The sequence below is a fragment of the Saccopteryx bilineata genome, chromosome 2 (assembly GCF_036850765.1).
Source record: "Saccopteryx bilineata isolate mSacBil1 chromosome 2, mSacBil1_pri_phased_curated, whole genome shotgun sequence".
Lineage (NCBI taxonomy): Eukaryota > Metazoa > Chordata > Mammalia > Chiroptera > Emballonuridae > Saccopteryx > Saccopteryx bilineata.
Window position 1 is genome coordinate 81,902,513 of NC_089491.1, and position 21,744 is coordinate 81,924,256.

Below are 21,744 nucleotides of genomic sequence, written 5' to 3' on the forward strand. Positions count from 1 at the left end.
AACTAAATGCATCCCCCACATCTTGTTTCTCTCAGTGTGTTATTGGTCAGTATAAATCTTTTTTTTTTTAATTATAATTCTTGCCCCTTGTGGTTAGAAACATAAATCTTTTGTGATTATTATTTCACTCATTCTTCCACATAGACAATAAACATTTTATTGCATGGCTGCAGATACTCAAATGTGATTGTTTGATATTTAACCACCAAATTAAGATTATTAATTGAAAGCTAATCTGTTGTGATAATTATGCAACCTGAGGAAACAGAAGAGGGAAAAATAGTTCCTTTTATACAATATATAAGTGGTGTTTTAGCAGTTCCAATAATTTCAAGAGTACATACAAACATTAGAGGAAATATAATCATATTTCATGATCGCAGACAGCAAAAACAAGGTGGTCATATAACTTTCATGTTATCACGCCTCTGCACAGTCCCTATAGGAAACAGTGAGGCAGAAATTTCTTTCACTTCAACATCCTGTTATTGAAATGTCTCTGAAAACTATTTGCTTTTTTAAAATACAGAAGCAAATGTTTCGGATTTTGGACTCTCACATCCCTCTGCTGTTTCAATAAAAGATTAATTTGTGGTCCTTGACTTTTCTTTGTTATTTTTATGGTTTAATATTCTATGTAGTACAATAAGGTTAAAAATAATCTCAGGTTGTTTTGTGGGAGTTTTCAATAGCTCCACTCTCCTTGGTTAGCATATGTAGTCTAACACAAAGGCAAGGGCTACAAAGGCAGGTAAAGTGCAATCCAATGTATTCAACTTGCTGACTTTGCTGCCAGTTTATCCCAGAATTTGGTTTTGTGAACTTATCTGTGCAAGCATGGCTTATACCCTGAACTGTATCTCTCTGAGAGGACTGAGACTTGTCTTGGTGAGCTCTGCCACCTCTTGTGGTCTATTTCAGGTCTGTCACATTTCCAGATCATTCAGATATATTTATAATTGAGACTCCTCAAGACACAGAGAATTCTCAACTATAAATATATAAATTAGTTAAGAGGAGTCTTAATTATAAGTACATAAATCCATATATAAACACACACACATATATACATAACATCTCTGCATTATCTAAACATTTGTTGAGCACCAATTAAGTACCGGGCATAGTACAAAAAGCTGAGAAATCAGATAATTAAGAGACCATATCTGCCCTAAAAATATCCCACTGAGCAGGAGAAAAACACTTTAATATGAGAGAATAACAACTATAATCAAAGTATACACAAACTGTCAATGGAGGGAGCACAAAGGAAAGGTGGAGGTTAATTTAGGTCAGGCAGGTTATGTAGAAAAGCTTCAAAGAAGAGGTGACTATTAACCAGGTCATAAAGGACCAAAGGTATTTCACCAGGACATAAAATTATATGGAATGGTCAAGAAACTGAATATTGCTAATATTTTAGGATCACTAAAGTATAGGAAGAGTACAGAAGGAGGAGAGTGAAAAGGTCAGATTAAAAAAGTCTAAAAACAATGCTTAAAAAAAGTTGGCCATTGTCTAAGGATGCTAGACAACCAAATCCATTCTTCTGAAAACTAGGAAAAAAAGGGGGGGAGGATCATGAACCATGTTTTATTTTTCCTATACAAATTGTACTACTGGCGAAACAAAAGGTAAAGGAGAAAGAGTTTCTCTTTTTAGGTGAATTCTGGCAATAAATAAGGGAAAAATGATGAAATAAAAATACCAACGATCCACCAATGCATTATGCACAGAGGCACTAAGCATCAGTGGTGGTAACCTAACCTCACAGGCCTCCTGGTGAGAGAACACAACTTGCCCAAACCAACACCAAAACCTAACTCAAATCTGGCCATGCCTCTAATTTACAGAAAATACAGCACAAAGACACTCTCAGCAAAACTCAAACTGAGAAATTGTATAAGAAAACCTAGTTGTTTTCTTTTTTTCCTTTACACTTTTATGTGAGAAAAAGATGTGTGGAAAAAGGTATAAATCACCAATTTAAAATACATTTTTACAAACCGTAAGATGTGGACCTAATTTGGATTCTGATTCAAAATCACTGTAAAAACAAACAAAATTTTTATGACATTTTTATTCTACTGAAAATTTTACCAGAAATTTGATATTAAGAATTATTCATTTATTCAGATATAATAATGATACTTTAGTTCTTTTAGAGATTCATATAGAAATATCTATGTATGGACTAATATGACACCTTAGATTTATTAAAAATTATATTGGGGGAAGAGATGACGGTGATACAGTTGAAATGAGATTGACTATCAGTAACTGTTGAAGCTGAGTGATGGATAAATGGTGGGAGGGTTCAGTATACATTATATTTTGGCATATTTGAAATTCTCTATAATGAAAAGATTACAAAAAAGTAAACAAGAAAGGCTAAAGAGAATTTGGTGTTTAGCCCATATGGCAGCTGATGTTTTGTAACAATGAAATGTTTTATAAAAAAGGCTACATTAGCCTGACCAGGTGATGGCACAGTGGATAGAGCGTCAGACTGGGATGCAGAGGACCCGGGTTCGAGACCCCGAGGTCGCCAGCTTGACTGCGGGCTCATCTGGTTTGAGCAAAAGCCCACCAGCTTGGACCCAAGGTCACTGGCTCCAGCAAGGGGTTACTTGGTCTGCTGAAGGCCTGTAGTCAAGGCACATATGAGAAAGCAATAAATGAATCAGTGAACAACTAAGGTATTGCAACGCGCAATGAAAAACTAATGATTGATGCTTCTCATCTCTCTCTGTTCCTGTCTGTCCCTGTCTATCCCCCTCTCTGTCTCACTCTCTGTCTCTGTAAAAAATAAATAAATAAAATTTAAAAGAAAAGGCTACATTAAAGATAATATTTTGAAACTGAACCACAATACCATTTTAACTAGTTGTTTCATATTCTTGAATATTTCTTTCCAGAATTTGTGTTTTAATAGTTATGTAGAGAAGGGCTTAGGGCAAAAACGAGACAAGAGACAGATAATAGGTGATTTTCCAGGGGAAGATAATAGAAAGGGAGGAGACTGGCAATGGCCCACTTACGGGTGGTGGAAGGCGGTCAGCTGGCACAGAAGATGGGCAGAGAGTGGTGAGGGAGATCAGGGTAGGTATAGCAGAGCCAAAGGTGCCAGAAAGGTAAAAATCTAATGCTTAGAAATGGTTTCTGCATTTAGAATCTGGAAGGCACTGGTGACCTTTTCCAGTCATAGTTTTAAGAACAGTTTCCAAGAGCAAAAGCCAGACTACAGTAAGCTGAGGAATAAGGGAGCTTTTGAGATGTCTGTCACTGAAGGTAAAGGAAATGAAGAAACTAGAGTCTGAATAGAATCAGGGTTAACTGAAAAGTTGGAGGCGAGTATATGTGTGAGCAACTGGCTGTTTGGTACAAAGGAAGCCATAGTACATCTGTAGAGAGACTAGAGGGAACAACTCAGGACACAGATACTGGAGGGTCAGAGGGGGAAGGATTCAGATTTCATCTGTTAAGAATATCAGCTTGTCGCCCTGGCCGGTTGGCTCAGTGGTAGAGTGTCAGCCTGGCGTGCAGGAGTCCCTGGTTCGATTCCCAGCCAGGGCACACAGAAGTGCCCATCTGCTTCTCCACCCCTCCCCCTCTCCTTCCTCTCTCTCTCTCTCTCTCTCTCTCTCTTCTCCTCCCGTAGCCAAGGTTCCATTGGAGCAAAGTTGGCCCAGGTGCTAAGGATGGCTCTGTGGCCTCTGACTCAGGCGCTGGAATGGCTCTGGTCGCAACAGAGCAACACCCCAGACGGGCAGAGCATCACCCCCGGTGGGCGTGCCGGATGGATCCTGGTCGGGCGCATGCGAAAGTCTGTCTGACTGCCTCCCCATTTCCAACTTCAGAAAAATACAAAAAAAAAAAAAAAAAAAAAAAAGAATATCAGCTTGTCCAAATAAATACTTCATTTATATTACAGGTTCTGTAAAGTTCTTTCCATGTTTTTATTATTAAGCAATATTAAGACTTTTGCTTCTTCAGATGCCTAAACGTGTCAGTTTCTGTTTTGCCTAATGATCCCCATACCCCAATCCAACCTCTCTGCCAAAATACAGCAAACCATAATTATTCTGCTTGGTAATTTCCCAGAGACAAAGAGGACCAGGGCATCAAATTTTTCACTAATTAATCTCTGTAATATCCACTGAGATTTACACCCTACCCTCACTTAGACATGATATGAGGCTTTCAGGTGCAATTCTGCCGAGGGTATGAAATGTAAAATTCATTTATTGAACCAAAGGGCACAGACTAAGAGGTGGGCCACAGGGCGAAACCAACCTTATGTCTAATGGGCATAAACAACTCATTAGGAACCATTTTAAAATGTTCAAGTGGAGGAGTTTGAGAAGGTAATAAGGGGTATGTGAAGGATTATAACTGTTCTAGTTGGAAATGATCATGGCATACCAATTGGCGACCTGCATCCCAGGGCCTCTGTTGGGGCTCAGTGAGAGTTCCATCATCTTGGGCAAGTTGTAAAACTTGGCCCCCAGATCTCTGCAAAACGCAAGTTGTTAAAGAAAGTTTCCGAAGTGTTAGTGCTTGAAATATCCCATTATTTTCTCAATCATGAAGTAAACTGTGCATTAAAGACAGTCGTTTGTGGTTTCTAATCTTAATCTTAAATCTTTAAAAGAGTACATATTAAGGTTTTCTAATGATGCAGAGAGACGGGAGTTATGAATATGATGAGGATAAGGAGATGGGCAGCATGGGAGACACCACATCTTTCTTTCAAACATTAGTTTTGGGGGAGCAAACTATGAGACTCATTGGTTTATTACTCAAAACAAGGAGGAAGATGCATGGCTTATCTCTAAAACAGGGAAGGGACTTGTTGCAAGTTGTCCCTGTGAGTGTTGCTGGACAGAAAAGGCAAGCTTGATAAGTGAGAAAAGTGAGACTCTGACTATCGGATAAGCTAGCACTTTCAAACACCCATCTCAAGATCAGCAACAAGTTTGATGTCCACCTTTAACTAAAACAATCCTAGAAAATAGTGAGGAGGAGGAGTGAACTTGAAAATCTAGTGAGCACTTTATAATACTGAAAATGTTATCAGGTAACTTTGAGGAGAATTTATCAGATAGAAACATTTTAAACTAGAGGAGACTTTCAGCAACTCTATAGTTTGATGTAAGGTTAGGCCAAACAGAAAATGACATTTTAGAAACATGTGCAGGAATTAAAAATATATACTGTGGCCATGGATTATAAATCACTAAATTCCTACACAGCAGCTTTGCCTCTTGAACTCTACAAGAACACCTACCAACATCAGGTTTCACAGAATACAATTCATAAATTACCGAACAAAAAGTTAAGTCTTTGTCTGTGACATAATTAATACTGTTGCTTGAACTAATACCCGAGTAGCAGTTCACATGGGTAATTTAATCATTAGCATTAAAATTCACATTTTACAGTGCATCACCAGTAAGCTGAATATGTCTAGTTTTTTTTATTCCAAGTGTATGCTGGTGGACTATGGCTCCAGGACCATTCTCCTAGGCCCAGGAAGATAATTTACTAGCCAAGTATGGCTATGTACCAGGACAAGGGAGCCTCATCTTCCTTCCTTATAGCCTTCATGAGTACAACCTTTAGACAATGCAATACAGTAGGTGGAAGTTCTTACAGTAACACTGGCCTTTTCCCTAGTATGAGTTATATGAAACACTTTAATAAGACAGTACATTGGTGAGTAAGTGTCCTTGGATAGATTCTGAAGTACTACAGCTTTTTACTAAGTTCTGTAATTCTAATTCCTAGAAAATGATACTGAGGCATATGAAGCACCAGTTGATTGGCATTTTGTATATCATAGCTAGGTCTCCTCACACCCCTAATTCATAGCCAAGTATCCAAATTTGGGGATGACATCTTACTTCTTATTCTCCTCCTTTCACTGAACTGTGGTACCACTACCAGAGGAAGCCAGATGGTGAAAAAGTTAAATGTTGCTAATTAGATTTTTCTTGAAAAGTTTAATCTGTACCACAATGGTTTTAATTTGGTGTGATTTCTCTCTCAAGAAGATTTAATCTGTAGTATGATACAAGAAAGTATGGGCTTTGGCATTAGTCAGACGTGTATCCAAATTCTGGCTCTGCCACTTCCACATCTATAAGATGAGAACCAAAAACTATCTCACACATTTTACGAATTGCATAAGGATATGGAGTGAAAAGGTCCAGTACAATTCCAGCATAGAGCAGAGTTCAGTAGGGCTTCCTTCATTGCTGACAAACCGGTTTGAAAAACTGAAGGGTTTCATTTACAAGATCGCTCTTCATTTTCAGACTTGTCTACATTTGCTACTGGTTCTTTTTCTCCAAATTATTTCTTCAACCAAGAATCCCTTCTCCTGTCCACCCAGCCCTCCTCTATACTAATTCATGCCTTCCTTTTTACAAAGCTCAGCCTAATTTTGTATTATACTTTCCGTAACACCTAATAAAGTGTTTGTATATAGGAGTATCTACAACATAAAGATTTTTAAACGTTATTGAACATCATTAATCACAGAATATCAAAAATGAACATGTTTAGAAGGAAACATTTGTAGTGACTCAAAGTGACATAATGGTTTATTATATTCAATAATAATATTCAATGGTATATTATATTATAAATAGAAGGACCACAAAATAAATAAAGGGTCAACAATTTAATTTTTTAAAAACAATACTATGATTCTAAACACTGAGACCTCAAACCAAGACATTCTAGTAATTACTTTATTTATTTAAAGTAACATCTGAAGACCTCATATATTAAGGTGACCAATCGTCCTCCTTTAGGGAGGACAGTCCTTTTGTAAGTTCCGTCCTCCCTCAAATAGTGTCCTCCTACGTCTTCCTTTTTGATATTGGAACACCAATCTGTAAATGTCCGAATTTGATCGATGCAGAGTTGACCCATTGCGTGTGATGTGACGTATTTGTATTTGACACGATTCGTCAAGAATCAGTACAGTGTGGTGAGACACGATTATGAGATGCATGTGCTCCACACGGGAGACCTTGAGAGAGCACGCGATATACCGAGCATGCAAATGGCTTTGTGTACTTCTTACTGAAACACGACATGGCACAAACGACATTGTAGACTCACAATTATTTCTTTCTCAGTGAATATTCAATCACAGACAGGTAAGCACAATTCACATTTTATTAATTCATTATCTATTTAATAATTTCCAAATATGTATAATTTTATTTACAAGTATTTTCCCAAAATTTGAGTTTCCCAAAATTTGAGAAATCAAACTTCACACCATATCTATTAATAATGCATTTTGATTAAATAGTTGCATAAAATAGATGCTTTTATATTAGAAAATGATAAATACACCCGAATATGACTCCATATTAGTGGTTTTGTTTGATATTTAGTTTTACTAAATGAGTACTTTTTTCTTACAATTATTAAAAATTAATAGGCATGTAAGCATAATTACAATATAAAATATTACGAGTATTTTTATTATGCATTTACCATATGATAGTGTATTATTGTTGCAATGAATAAATGTTTCTTTTATTTATGATATTATTTTCTTCAATTTATTTGTCCTCCTTTTTACTGTAAAAAAAGTTGGTCACCTTACATACATACATTTTCTTTCCATGACTGAGAGAGGCAAGAAAATTTCCTTTTCTATAAAGTGTCAACAACTCTAAATGTTCTCCCTACCTACCCCAGCACCCCTCATCCCCATCCTCTATGTCTTCTAAATTCAAAGGCAAAGTCTGTTGTCTCCATACACTTTAGTAAATGCTTTTCCATTTTCCCCTGCCTAATAGAAGGATCTTTGACTTTATCTGGGAACATCTCACTGTGCAGTCACCTTTGGTGACCCAAAGAAGCCTCTTAAGGGTGATTTTTCTTTGTGGACCTTGACACTGCCTTGAAACTTTACAGTCATAAATTGTCACCCACTGAGAACAATTTCTCAAACTTGGTTAAATAATTACATAGACAAAAAATAAAACTATCCTCTACCTATATCATTGCATTATCTTGCCTCCTAATTCAAAGAAAACACAGCCTATTTTGAATACCCCAGAAATATTTTAAAAATGGAATTACACAACGTAACTACAAGATCCAGAAAGAAGGGATCTTCAAACCGAGGACACCATTTGTTATTTGGTGGCACCTTCTGGGAAAGCTTGATATTGCAGCTCAGCTCTGTTAAACATAAATTTCCAGGCAAAGCCAAGTGGGAAAAATGCTAGGAGCCGGGAAGTAGTGCTGACAACATATTATAATAATGTGAAATCCAGATCCATGCGGGTCTGTTTTCCTTTAAGCAAGTATGTATGAGAAGTTAGAGGTTCCTGGATGTTTCACAGCTCTTGCCTCAATTCTGGCTGTGGATGCCAAATCCACTTATGAGGAAAATGCATCACCTTCTGAATGAAGGCTATAGGTAAAGCCCAAACCAATTGGTAGGTCAGAGCAATATGATTCACGAATGGAACAAGAATATATCAAAGGCTTTCTCAGCAGTGATGTCAATTTTATGAAGCAGTCTCTGCAATTGTAAGATAAATTCACGGGGAAATAAAATTTGCTTTACCCCAAAACTCATCTTGAGGGCACTCCCTACTAAGTGGGATCTAACTCTGGCTCTACCATTTTAAACATGGCAACCATGGGCATGTTTTGTAATTTTGAGCCTCAGTTTTCCCATCTATAAAATGTGGATAATAATATGACCTATTTAATTGAGTTGTTTTGAGAGTTAAATGAGTTAAAACTACTCAAGTGCTTAGAGTGGTGACTAACACAAAGAAGCATTCAAGGGAAGTTTAGCCACATCTGTAAGGTATCCCTATGGTATGATAAACCTAGTTGTGTCAAATGTTGACTCACATCTTTGACTCTATGTCTAAAGATGATTGATGGGACAATTACAAAAAGGTCATGGGCCCTAGATTAAGAAACAATAGACTAATAATGTACAGAATAGGCAATGCAGCTATCTTGAAGGAGGTTCATGGAATTTATCTAGAGTAACAATTCAATATATAAGTAGGTAAAAAAAAAATCAAAGTTTTAGCAATTATTGATGACAGTCAACTCTGCAGTGCTAGGGCCCCCTGTCTGTTTATGACCCTCAGCTACCTAAGACTTCTAAATAATTATTTAATTTAAAAACTGAAAAAACATTTGAATTTAGTATGGTACCCAAACAAGGAAAAGGAAAAACCCTGTAACTCTGCTTAAAAAGAAAAAACAATCTCCCTTTTAACTGCTTCAAATTTTTTTAAAAAAATAAGCCAGAAATGTGGCTGAATAAATGCACTATTTATTGGCTTGACTGCAACTGCTGATAATATCTAACACAAAAACCAAACAAAAGCAACAAAGTCAGGTGAAGTTTCTCCATGCACCCAACAAAGGTAACTTTTTTCCAATAGTTTACTTAATGTGCCACATGAGGTGAATCTACCAGGGGAAGAATTGCAACTCTTCAAGTATTTTTACCTCGAGTTATAAAATACAAAGAACAGGAGTCCAAAATGAGAGCCCCCCCTTGGAGAGCCGGGGCAGCCTTTTAATGAATTGCCTCTCCAGCTGCTCACTCACCATACTTACAGACTTTACAGCTCTTACATGTGCTGGAATTACAAGTCATTAAAAAGCCACTTTGAAAACACAATAAAGACCTTCTTCTCTGACTGCGACAACCTTCCATCATATAAAAACCTAAGGCCAATGCTTCAACAGCGGGACATTTACTGCCAGCTCCAGACAGTTTGAGCAGGGCAAGGAACAGGGTGGGGCGGGAGGAAATGAAGCACAACAAAAGAAGGGAAGTTTCTTTTTCCTTCTCCTTCTTTTTTTTTTTCTGTTCAAAAGAAACTTCTGCTAAGGTGGTTTGAAGTCTTTATCCTGGATCCGAACTACCACCTAACCTTGGGAAAAATGCTCCTAGTCGGAAGAGAAGATTTTACCTAAGTAAGCACTTCAGCAAACCAAAACTATCAAAAGACGTGATTACAATCTCATTTCTCACATTGTAGATTGTAGTATGAAACATTTTCCCAAATGCAATCTGCCCATTTTCAAGGAAAGATAATTAAAACTTTTAATTTCCGCACTTTTAAATTATAATTAAATGTCTACAAAGCAAGGGAAAAAAGTGATGGCAACGATAAGGAAATTACTACCATAAACGAATCTGATCATAAATGGTTACTTCAGTCTTCTTTTACTGTTTTATTCCTCCTTCTCTGCTATGATACCAAACTTCCTCATATCACAAAACAAAATCAACTCAATAGAGAAGCAGAGTTATATGAAAAATAAGAACTAGGAAATTACAGGAGAAGTAGAAGGTATTTGGGTTCTTTTTTTATTGTCAGTTAAAGTATGAAACAGTTTACTACAAATCACAATTACAAACTTTTGGTTGATGTTGATACATGCAGATCCTTACTCTTTTCTAGCTCCTAGTTAATGTCACCACTACTAACAGACACTTTCAATAAGTGACCACTATTGTCACAAAAAAAGAATTCCTAAACCAAAAGCTTTATTCTAAAGGGAATTATCTGGATTCTTTAGTGCAAAATATTATTATTATTATTATTATTTTATTAAGTGAGAGGCAGGAAGGCAGAGAGATAGACTCTGCATGCGCCCTGATTGGGATCCACCCAGCAAGCCCTCTATTGGGCAATGTTCTGCTCATCTAGCAGCACTGCTTGGTTGCTTGGCAACTGAGCTATTTTAGCACCTAAGGCGAGGCCATTGAGCCATCCTCAGCAACCTGGGCCAGCTTGCTCAAATCACTTGAGCCATGGCTGTGGGAGGAGAAGAGAGAGAGAGAGAGAGAGAGAGAGAGAGAGAGAGAGAGAGGAGAGAGAGAGAAGGGGGAGGGGAAGGAAAGAGGTAGAGAGCAGATGGCCACTTCTCCCGTGTACCCTGACTAGGAATCAAACCCAGGACTTCCATATACCAGGCTGATACTCTACTGCTGAACCAACTGGCCAGGGCCCAAAATGTTCTTAACAGTAACATTTATGTACATAGCAAAATCATACCTTTATTATGTTTCTTCTGTTTGCTAAATGCTCACCCACTATAAAACAGTCCTTCTGTTTCCCTACCTGTACTCCCCACCAACCTCCCATAGTCTCCAAGGGAAAATTATAAATAGACGTTCATCTGACAATATTAGATTTCTTTATAAAATGAGAAACATTTCAGGAATTAAAAAATATATTGAAAAATTATTCTTTCAGTCATAATAGTAACCCAAAGGTAAATCATTTCTTAGTACAATTGACAAAAGCTATAGGAACACTCAACAAGAAAGTAAGACCACCAGATTTATGGCTTAAGACCAGCAAGATGGCCTGACTAGGCGGTGGCACAGTGGATAGAGGGTCGGACTGGGATGCAGAGGACCCAGGTTCAAGACCCCAAGGTCGCCAGCTTGAGCGTGGGCTCATCTGGTTTGAGCAAAGCTCACCAGCTTGGACCCAAGGTTGCTGGCTCGAGCAAGGGGTTACTTGGTCTACTGAAGGCCCACAGTCAAGGTACATATGAGAAAGCAATCAATGAACAACTAAACTGTTGCAACAAAAAACTATTGATTGATGCTTCTCATCTCTCTCTGTTCCTGTCTGTCTGTCCCTATCTATCCCTCTCTCTGACTTTCTCTCTTCCTCTGTTAAAAAAAAAAAAAAAAAAGACCAGCAAGACCACCAGATTTATGGCTTAAGACCAGCAGAGACAAACGTGACCCAACATGGCAACTAGGTAACCTCTAACCTTATTATATATTTATTGTAATATATTAGCATTCTAAATGACACACCCCAAACCACCATGCTTAGAAACAGAAAGCTCATATAAGGACACAAAATGGCCAACATAGCTACTCTGAGAAATCTCCACCCTTTTCCAGGGAAGGTCCTAAATATTCCTTCCCCTTCTTAAATACCCTATCCCTCCCACTCTGATTAAATGAACCTCAATAAAGGAAGGAAATTCTGCTAACAGAGTGCTGCTCTGCCCGCGGAGCAGCTTACTCTCTGTGTCACCACTTCACTAATAAACTCACTTTCTCTTTAAACTCTATGCTGGCTTGCATTTGAATTCTTTCCTGCACAAAGCCAACAACTCACAATGGGTGGTGAGCTTTCGGGTCCCAAAACTCCCAGAATGCCTGCATAAAAATCTTGCCATTTACAACAATATGGATGGACCTAGAGGGTATTAAGCTAAGCGAAATAAGTCAGAGAAAGACAAATATTGTATTATTTCACTTCTATCTAGAATCTAAAAAACTAAAATAAACAAAATAGACTCATAGATACACAGAACAAACTTATTTTTGCCAACGGGTTGGGCAGTGGAGAGATGGATAAAAAAATGAAGAGGATTAAGAGGTACAAAGTTATTGTTATAAAAGTCACGGGGATATGCACAGCATTAGAAATATAGTCAATAATATTGCGATAACTTTGTATGGTGATAGATGGTTGTGATCACTACTTGTGATCACTTCAGAAGGCTTATAAATGTCAAATCATTGTTGTATACCTGAAGCTAACGCAATATTGTTTATCAATTATTCTTTAATTAAAAATAACTTTACATTATTGAATAAAAATATTTTTAAAAGTGTCTTTGCCCTGTGTTTTTCCACAGTGTAGCAATATCAAAGTCCTCAAGACAAAATTCAGAGCAACATGACATATATTTCAATTACTGTTTTCCATTTAAAACATATAAACCTCATACTTAAAAAAAGACAAGAGAATTCTGCAGTATTTTTAAATATCAAAAAATATTTCAATGCTTTAGGTTATAAATGTTTCCAGAGTCAAATAACACATGACAATGGCTAACACACATTTTTGGAGTAGTGTACTGATGCTTTACCAAGACTGACAATTTTCACAATGATCTTACAAAGTAAATACTATTATAATCTTCATTTCACACACACATACCCACACCCACACACACAGAAATAGAAATAGAGAAAATTAAACCATTTGCCCAAGGTCATAGATACAGGTGGGATTCAAAACACGGCCAGTCTGTCTGACACCAGAGAACAGACTCCTAAATACTTGATTACTTCACTACCTGACTGCCTACGTACCTATTAACCTACCTACAAAAACACTTACTAACATGTAAGTGATCCCACAAAAACATTCAGGAATATAAACCATGGATGTAGTCTCTTTTTCTATTCTCATTTACAAAATATATAAAAATCTTAAGCAAAACAACAACAACGAAAAAAAACATGAATCAACAATTTAAGCTTATTAATCTCAATAGCCCTCATTTTTATTTTTATAGAAAACCTGAATCTAATTTATAAAAAACCTTCTTTAAAAAGTTCTTCCTTTTAATTGCAACTAACTTGTACCAAGGCAAGGTGCTTTCTTCGCAGACATACCAGGTAAGTAATCTTTTTACCCTAGCCCTTTCGAATTCTTCACACTCTTCCAATTATTTTTTGTGTCTTTCTTCTGTTTCCAATGTCCATGATTTCCACCTACTGTGTCTAAAATTATCTATCACCCCATCCCTCACAAGTGAACATAAATCTGGCAGATATTTAAATAATGAAGCTGGGAAAGACTTTAGAGAGATCAGGTTATCTGATCACACTTACTCAAATGCAGACATACCACCAGGACAATGGGAACGATGTCCCCTGCTCCAAGCTACCACCAAAGCAGTTACTGGCCAGGGGAGGTTTAGGATTGCTAAGGGCTCTCCATTACAATTGTTTCCTTTTAGTTCCTTCAGTCTTGCCCACAGGAGGGACACCAGGTAGTAAAAAGGCCAAACAAAGGCTATCTTACCTACTGAATAAAGGAAATTTCAGCCCTATTTCATTCTCCTTTGCTCATAGAAAAGTATTTTGGGCACTGGCTTACTTGAAACTACTGGTGTCGGCCTGACCTGTGGTGGCGCAGTGGGATAAAGCGTCGACCTGGGACACTGAGGTCACCGGTTCGAAACCTTGGGCTTGCCCGGTCAAGGCACATATGGGAGTCGAAGCTTCCTGCTCCTTCCCCTTCTCTCTCTCTCTCTCTGTCTCTCTCTCTCACTCCTCTCTCTCTAAAAAATCAATAAATAAAATATTTTTTTAAAAAAAAGAAACTATTGGTGTCAGTTCTTTTCTGTTTCACCAACTACATTTAGAGAATTAAACTAAAAGCAGCAACAATAAAAAAATTACTACTATCAGAAAACTGGTAAGGAAAGTATAGTTGTTGGGTTGGATATCCAAATAATACCCAAAAGTCTTTAGTCTTTCTCTGTAATAATATGCATATTACAGAAACATTTGTTATGATCACTGGATATATGGGGCTCTAATGTGTCATGAATCCTTTTTTTAAAATTCACTAGTTACCATGAGGGATTATAATTGTAACTCTTCACTCTAGAAGATTTTTAAAGGTATTGCTTTGAATAAATATATGAAATTGGACATAAAGTTTATGAAAAGAAAAGCCATACCTTGTAAATTATATATAAAAGGGAGAGAGTAAGAGGCAAACAAAAATGGGAATTCACAAAATTATCTAAAAAGAAAGGTTATTTGTGATACCTTCATGTTGAAAGAGCATTCAATATTGCTTTATAAATGCCATTGGTCTTCTTATAAATCAGCAAACATTTAAGAAAGATGCCTTTAAAATTTTTGATCATGACCTATTATAAAAAATGACACACCCTCTGAAATAAAAATTTCACAAACCATTATTTATCCATATTAATCACAATGTATTCTGACTTTTTAAAAATACTGGTGATGACATGCTAAATTGAATACATGGCTAACCAGAGAATCACAACCCCTAATTTAAAAACCTCTGTTCTAGAAGAATCACAACTTGTCAGAATAAAGTTGCTAAACGTGACAATCTTGATAGACTAATCATACCCCAACTGCATCAATGAACATTTCAGGGTGATTTGAAATAAAAGTCAAACACACACAAAATAATTCCAAGTAGCATCTGCCTTAAGAACAAGTTCAATAAATGCTTGAAATATTGGAACAAACCCATTAGTTCTCATCTCCATTTCACAAACTACTGTTATAAAGCCTTTACCAAACACTGGAATGGATTGCTCAATCTCTAGTATTTTATATGCTACTCTGTTCCTAACAAAAACCTTACATTGAAATTTCAAAATTAGCTATAGAGAGTAGGGGGAAAGGAAGTGGTCTCTGGATGACTAGAGATCAATATTGATGCCATGTCCTCACCCTGGCTGGCTTTCAACCCAAAACAGTGCAAATGCATGAGACAGAATCTGCTAATAACAAACACCCCCTAACCCTTGCCAACATTTGAACTAGGAACACTGGTGAAGCGACCCCCTAGAACAGAAAAAGAAGTAGTATTCTAAAATTGCCAGCAATTTTCAGCTAGGAATTTTCCTTGACCATATCTAGAAATATTAACAAGTCAAAGAGAGAAGATTATTGGGACTGTGCTTGACTGATAAGTAATGATAGAAGGCCAAAGTTAGAGAAAGAGGGAATGTGAGGGAGTGATAACTAAAATTATCTCCTCCTCACATTATCTTCTAATTGTCTAGTTACCCAGATAACTAGACAATTGGAAACATTAATAAATAATGTTCATATTCTATTCTCCAGAAATAATATTGACTTAATTACTAAGTCTTGTCACTAAAGCATAAGATTTCTTACATTAGTAGATTAGAATAGATAACTTGAAAATCCCATCTAACTCTGAGACATCTGTAATTATAAGTTTAAACCTCAACATCAGGTAACATTATTGGGTTTATTAGATTATTAGATTGTCTTTTAGATACCCACAAAAAATAATCCTACTCATCAGAAAAAATTTATAATGAACATGACAATAAAAGCATTACTACTATTACCAAAAAACTGATAAGGACAGTACAATTGTACTTTTAAATTAGTGGCTATATACAATGAAAAAAAAATTAAATTTTTTATTTTCAAAATACTGTCACCTGGTTTCATAGGCACATGTGTATGTTAAAATTTATCGAATTATATATGTATAATATATTGTTACACAATTTTGCCTAGATAAAACTGTTTAAAAAATACTATCACCAGCTTTTTATTTATGTAAACAAATTACTTCATCCCGTTAATCAAAAAGATCAATATTATAGCTGCACTCTATTTTTTTAAGTTTCTCTTTTAAATTTATTATCCTTTATATTCAAGTTTTACTACATTCTTCTTACTTCCCTAAATCAGAATCACTGAAAAGCACAGTAACAGCTCTAATAATCATCTAAAGTTTTTCTGCTGCCATTCAAACAACCCACTATTACACTATGAAATATATCTTTCTATAACAATTTAAATCACAGCCTAAAAATCTGCAGATCTCTTAATGATTTCACTTCCTTCTATTAGCTAAGGAAATTCATTTCTAGGCACTTTCATGCTACTATGTTCTGATTCAACTGTCATTTTCTTCCTTCATTCTTTATCTTGAAGCTATTGGAAATAAAATCTGAAAACTAAGGTGGAAAAGGAGGGAAGCCAACAAGACTACTCACATCAGATTTGGAGGACATATTCTCCTCCGCGTCGGAATCATTGGGGTCCACGATATCATCAAACGGCGGTAAAGTTGATTTCTTCTTCTCTGACGTCTCACTCTCAATTTTGACCTTTCCCATTTTGACATGAGATTTGTCCTTTATCTGTTTTTTGTCAGCAGAACAAGTGAGTATCAGTGGTGGCGCACTAGAAAAACTTTTAAATAAAGCCTCTGAGCTACTCTTTTTCCTTTTTTTGGCTGAGAGTTCTTCAGAATCTGAAATGGGGGGCCTTTTACTAGGAGCCTTCTTATCTTGCTGTCCACTGGTGATAGTGAGTAAGTTACTGTCTGGTTTTGGCTCTTTTGACATGGGTTTCGGTTCCTTGAAGGCCATCTTAGGAACTATTTTTTCTTCTTTCAGTGGTTTGTTTTCTTTGGGTTTCTTAGAGGATTCTTTGGAAGATTTGTTGTGATCCCTGGAAGGTTCTTTGAAGGCACTTTTATGTTCTCTGGAGTCTTTAGAAGGTTTTTCCTTGTGCTCCTTCATTAATTTGTGAGGCTTTGAAAAACTGGTACTGCTGCTGCTGCTACTGCTGCTGCTGCTGCTGCTACAGCTGCTGCTGCTGCTACTGCTGCTGCTACTGCTGCTGCTGCTGCTGCTGCTGCTACTGCTGCTGCTGCTACAGCTGCTGCTGCTGCTGGTATGAACACTCCTATTAGGGTCCTGCAAAAAGGGGAGAAGAAATGAAACTCAAAGCCAAAGAACAACAGAGTCAAAAGCCACTTGCCTTGCATTTCATCTGCATAAAGTGATCCCTCTTTATTGCTCTCAAAGAAATTTTAGTGGGGACCAATAACCACACTATAACAGGTGGAAATAGGGTATGCGAAAAACATGGTGAATGAGGGCTACTATGGATCAAGGAATTTAATGAGGCAAGCTGATTTCCTAGTCATGAGAAACAGAGCATTCTAAACATGTCAATTTAACAAATGCTTTTTCTGGAAGATACAAGAATGGATAACATATGGCCCCACTTAAAAAAATTTTTTTTAATCTTAAATTGCAGTTGATGTATAACATTATATTAGTATCAGGTGTACAACCAGTAATTAGATACTTATATAACTTAAAGTGATCACCCTGATAAATCTACTACCTATCTAACACCATACATAGTTATCACAAGAATATTGACTACGCTGTACTACATCCTCATGACTATTCTGTAACTACCAATTTGTACTTTTTTAAATTTATTTTATTTATTCATTTTTAGAGAGGAGACAGAGAGGGAGAGAGAGAGAAGGGGGAGGAGCAGGAAGCATCAACTCCCATATGTGCCTTGACCAGGCAAGCCCAGGGTTTCGAACCGCAATTTGTACTTTTTAATCTCTTCACCTTTTCAAACATTCCCCCAATAATCCTCCCCTCTGGCAATCATCAAAATGTTCTTTGTATCCATGAGTGTGTGTCTGTTCTGCTTGCTTGTCTGTTTTGCTTTTTAGATTCCACATATAAGTAAAATCATATGGTATTCATCTTTCTCTGCCTGACTTATTTCTCTCAGCACAGTACCCTCTAGGCCCATCCATGTTAGTGCAGATGGCAAGACTTCCACATACTCACTCTCAATAACTGTGACATACCTATGTTTCACAGTTGCTGAAAGAGCTACCTATATAGTGCTATGGCAACAAAAAGCAGGAGATGAGTAATTCTGCTGGGGGTATGGAGAAAAGAATAATTCAGAAATTTGTAGAAAATTAACACCTGAATTAGGTCCGTAAGGAGAAGCAAATAATACTAAAAAGAGAAGTATTAAAAAGTACTTGGAGACCAGAGACTAGAATGAATGAAAACTATGAGGGATCAAAGTACAGATTACCATATTTCCCCATGTATAAGATGCACCTTTTTCTCAAAAAAATGGGGTCTAAAAGCTGGGTCATCTTTTGTAGTGGTTGTAGGGTTTTTTGTTTGCATTTTCATAGATGAAACTGAGGATGAGGCAATATATGAAGACAGTGATTTGTCATCAGACAGATGAGGACAAGCTAATGAATGAAAGTTTGACAGTGATGAGGAGTTGTATAAATTTTACAATGAATAAAACTTGAGTTCAATAACTTTATGTAATACTTTTTTTTTTTTTTCAAATTTCAGGCCCCAAAATTAATGTGCATCTTATACATGGGATCATCTTATACTTGGGGAAATACGGTATATTTGGGGAGAAGCATCTTTGAGAAAGAGGTAGAAAAATAGCCCAGGGTCACATAGTGAGGCAGATAATATTAAGTTTTAAATGGCCTTTTAAATATAAAGAACCACAAGAACCCCTCCATCTAAATAAAATTATTCTCAATTTGACATAAAAAGCAAGTATTTTTTGCTGTCCAAACTTCAGCACTTAAGGAATATGTCTCATATCCACTAGCAAAGAAAACAAAAAAGAACCCTAACAGAACAAAGATTTCACCTATTAGTCATCAAAAGAATGAAAAATCTTTATCAATTATTACTGTCTGATCATAAGAAAAGAATTCATTGCTATTTCACTTTAAATGTGTTACCATTTTTTTTTTCACTCATACAAATACCTCAAAATATATAACCTTTCCATCTAGGCACAAAATCTAAGCCCCTCCTTAACCATATCTGGGAAACTTTATCTTTAATAATAAGAATAAGAAACAGAAGTAAACCCTGGACATGCAAAAATCCATAGCAATACTAAGAGAAGAGCTCTTTCTAGCTTACCTCCACCTTCTAAAGGGAACCAAAGACAAATAAATGTTCAAATTGCAACTGGAATTTACATCATCAGGTTTGGTTATTATGTTTTACTTCTAAATCACCCACTTAAGGTCAAAGATATGTAAACCAATCCTCTATTCCTTAAATATCTAGCATGACACAAAAAAAGATAGTAGGCAGGGGTTATGCTTTTCAGTAATATGAACAATCTGATTATTGGGTCTACGGGATGAAAGCACATATACAAATATGCATTAGAAAATAATACAATGAAAAATTATTGTTCTGTGTTAGTGGGAATATGTATTTTTTCCTTTTACAATTTTTGTCTTACTTACTCAAGAACAAAATTACACATACCAATTATTGCATTTATTTTTCTCAAGTGAGCATTTGGTTTAAAAATTCTAAAATGGATAAAGTTACAAAGCAAAGACATGCTTTTATGCATCAAATTAGATCATTCCTTACAAAACATCTTAATCTGAGATTTGAAAGCAGAACACTAAAGATAGTAAGATAGTATTCATATTACTGAAACTACATTATTTTATAAATTCTATTACAAGACATTTCCTGGCATGTTAAGCAATACTAGGAATAATTAAAATAAAATATAATGAAAAAACTAAATTCAGGAAGAACATTTTGAAATCTAATATCCTTGAGTTTCTTTTGTTGTTAAACTGGTCTGTTGACTCATTGAATTTTGGCAATTTGCAACCAGTATTCTAAATATGACTTTAAACACCCAAGCAATACTGTTTAATTTCAACCTTATGAATTATTACACATATTTTTATAAATGTAACTTATAAAGTATATTAATTTTAATCTACCAACATATATTCTAATTTTAAGCATTAAAAAACTAATATTTCAGCACCAACAAAAATAAAAGACTTCGATAGGGATTTTTCCATGATTTATTTGTAAAATCCTTTCATAGTACAAACTGGTATTCTTAACACAAAGTACATAGTGGTATATGACACAAATTCTTGTGTCATAGAAAGTTCAAGTTTTCAAGTTAATTACATACATATGACGTTAAGTATAGAACTCCAGAAATTTTATAACTTTTTACTCCCCATGTTGGGCTAGGCTAGGTTTGAATGCCCACCACCACCGTTTCACCCACCCAACAAATTTTGGTTACAAGCAGGTGCCCCAACCATTCTTGTTCCTTCCCCTTTACCAGAAAGCTTTTTTTAGGTTAACACAATTCAGAGCTAAAAAGGGAAACACATGAAATAACAACAGCTCAGACAAATAAAAATTTAGAAAATAACAAAAAGATGAGAAAATAGTTCCTTTTCATAGGGTTACATTTTCTATGAGCGATGAAAGTAAAAATATATGTCACCTGACTCCATATTCACACATGTAATAAATTCAAAACAAAGGCTTACCAAGTCAGAAATCAAATTATTACTGAAACAGAGTAAAAGCTTTCACTGAATCTCAACCTATCTATCCCTTCTATATTGAGGATTAAGTCACTGGCTTTTAAATATTTTTACTGAACTCTTAATCTCAACATTAAATTCCACTAAGCATCACAACTAATTACCATTCAATCTGAAGTTCACACCTGTTGTATAATTCAAATGCTCTTTGCCTGAGGCTGATTAAGACAAAATAAATATCGATATTAGGGAGAGCATGTGTGCATAATTCAAATCTCAAATATTTAAGGCAAATAACTGATTAAATATAAATATAGATGTATTTGTATTAACTTTACAACCTGTGAATATAGGATAGAGCTTTTTTTTTTTATCTACCCAGATTTTACTGAATGCTTTCTTATTTTAAGTTTCTGGATCATAATGGGCCCCTTTAATGTATAATCTCTCTTTCTTTCTTTCCTTTTCTTTTTTTTTTTTTTGATTGTTTTCTCATATGTGCCTTGGGGGGCTCCAGCCAAGCCAGCAACCATGGGTTCATGTCTACAATAAGATATGCCAGCTGGCGTGCCTACGCTCAAGCCAGATGACCCTGTGCCCAAGCCAGTGACCTTGGTGTTTTGAACTTGGGTCCTCACCATCCCAGGCCATTGCTTTATCCAGTGTGCTATGCCCTGGTCAAGCTGTATAATCTCTTTTAATACTATTTTTTAGCAACCCCAGGCCTAAGAGAATGGTGTAACAATTCATCAGACTAAGATTTTCTGATTATATGTGATTTTTAATTTCCATGTTATCACCATGTCTTCTTCCTAGTACTACTGATAACTCAAAGATGATTCTCTAGCTCCTGTTTCTTCCTATACCTACCTTTTAAATTTTGGCTTCTGTCCTACTTTAATTGGTTTCTGCCTTGTGGAAGATTTTCAGTTCAGTGAAATTTGCATATAGATAAATAAACTCTTCTAGAAGGTTTATTTATCCCAAA

At 36.0% G+C, this 21,744-nt stretch overlaps 1 protein-coding gene across 2 annotated transcripts in view; it reads right to left on the bottom strand.

Annotated features, from left to right (window-relative positions):
- The window catches only part of MLLT3 (MLLT3 super elongation complex subunit), a 302,003-nt gene that overhangs the window by 65,354 nt on the left and 214,905 nt on the right, over positions 1-21,744 (bottom strand). For both annotated transcript variants that reach the window (XM_066257342.1, XM_066257343.1), the window contains exon 5: positions 16,603-17,310. In XM_066257342.1, the coding sequence (XP_066113439.1) occupies positions 16,603-17,310 (708 nt within the window). The remainder of the gene's footprint in view (positions 1-16,602; positions 17,311-21,744) is intronic.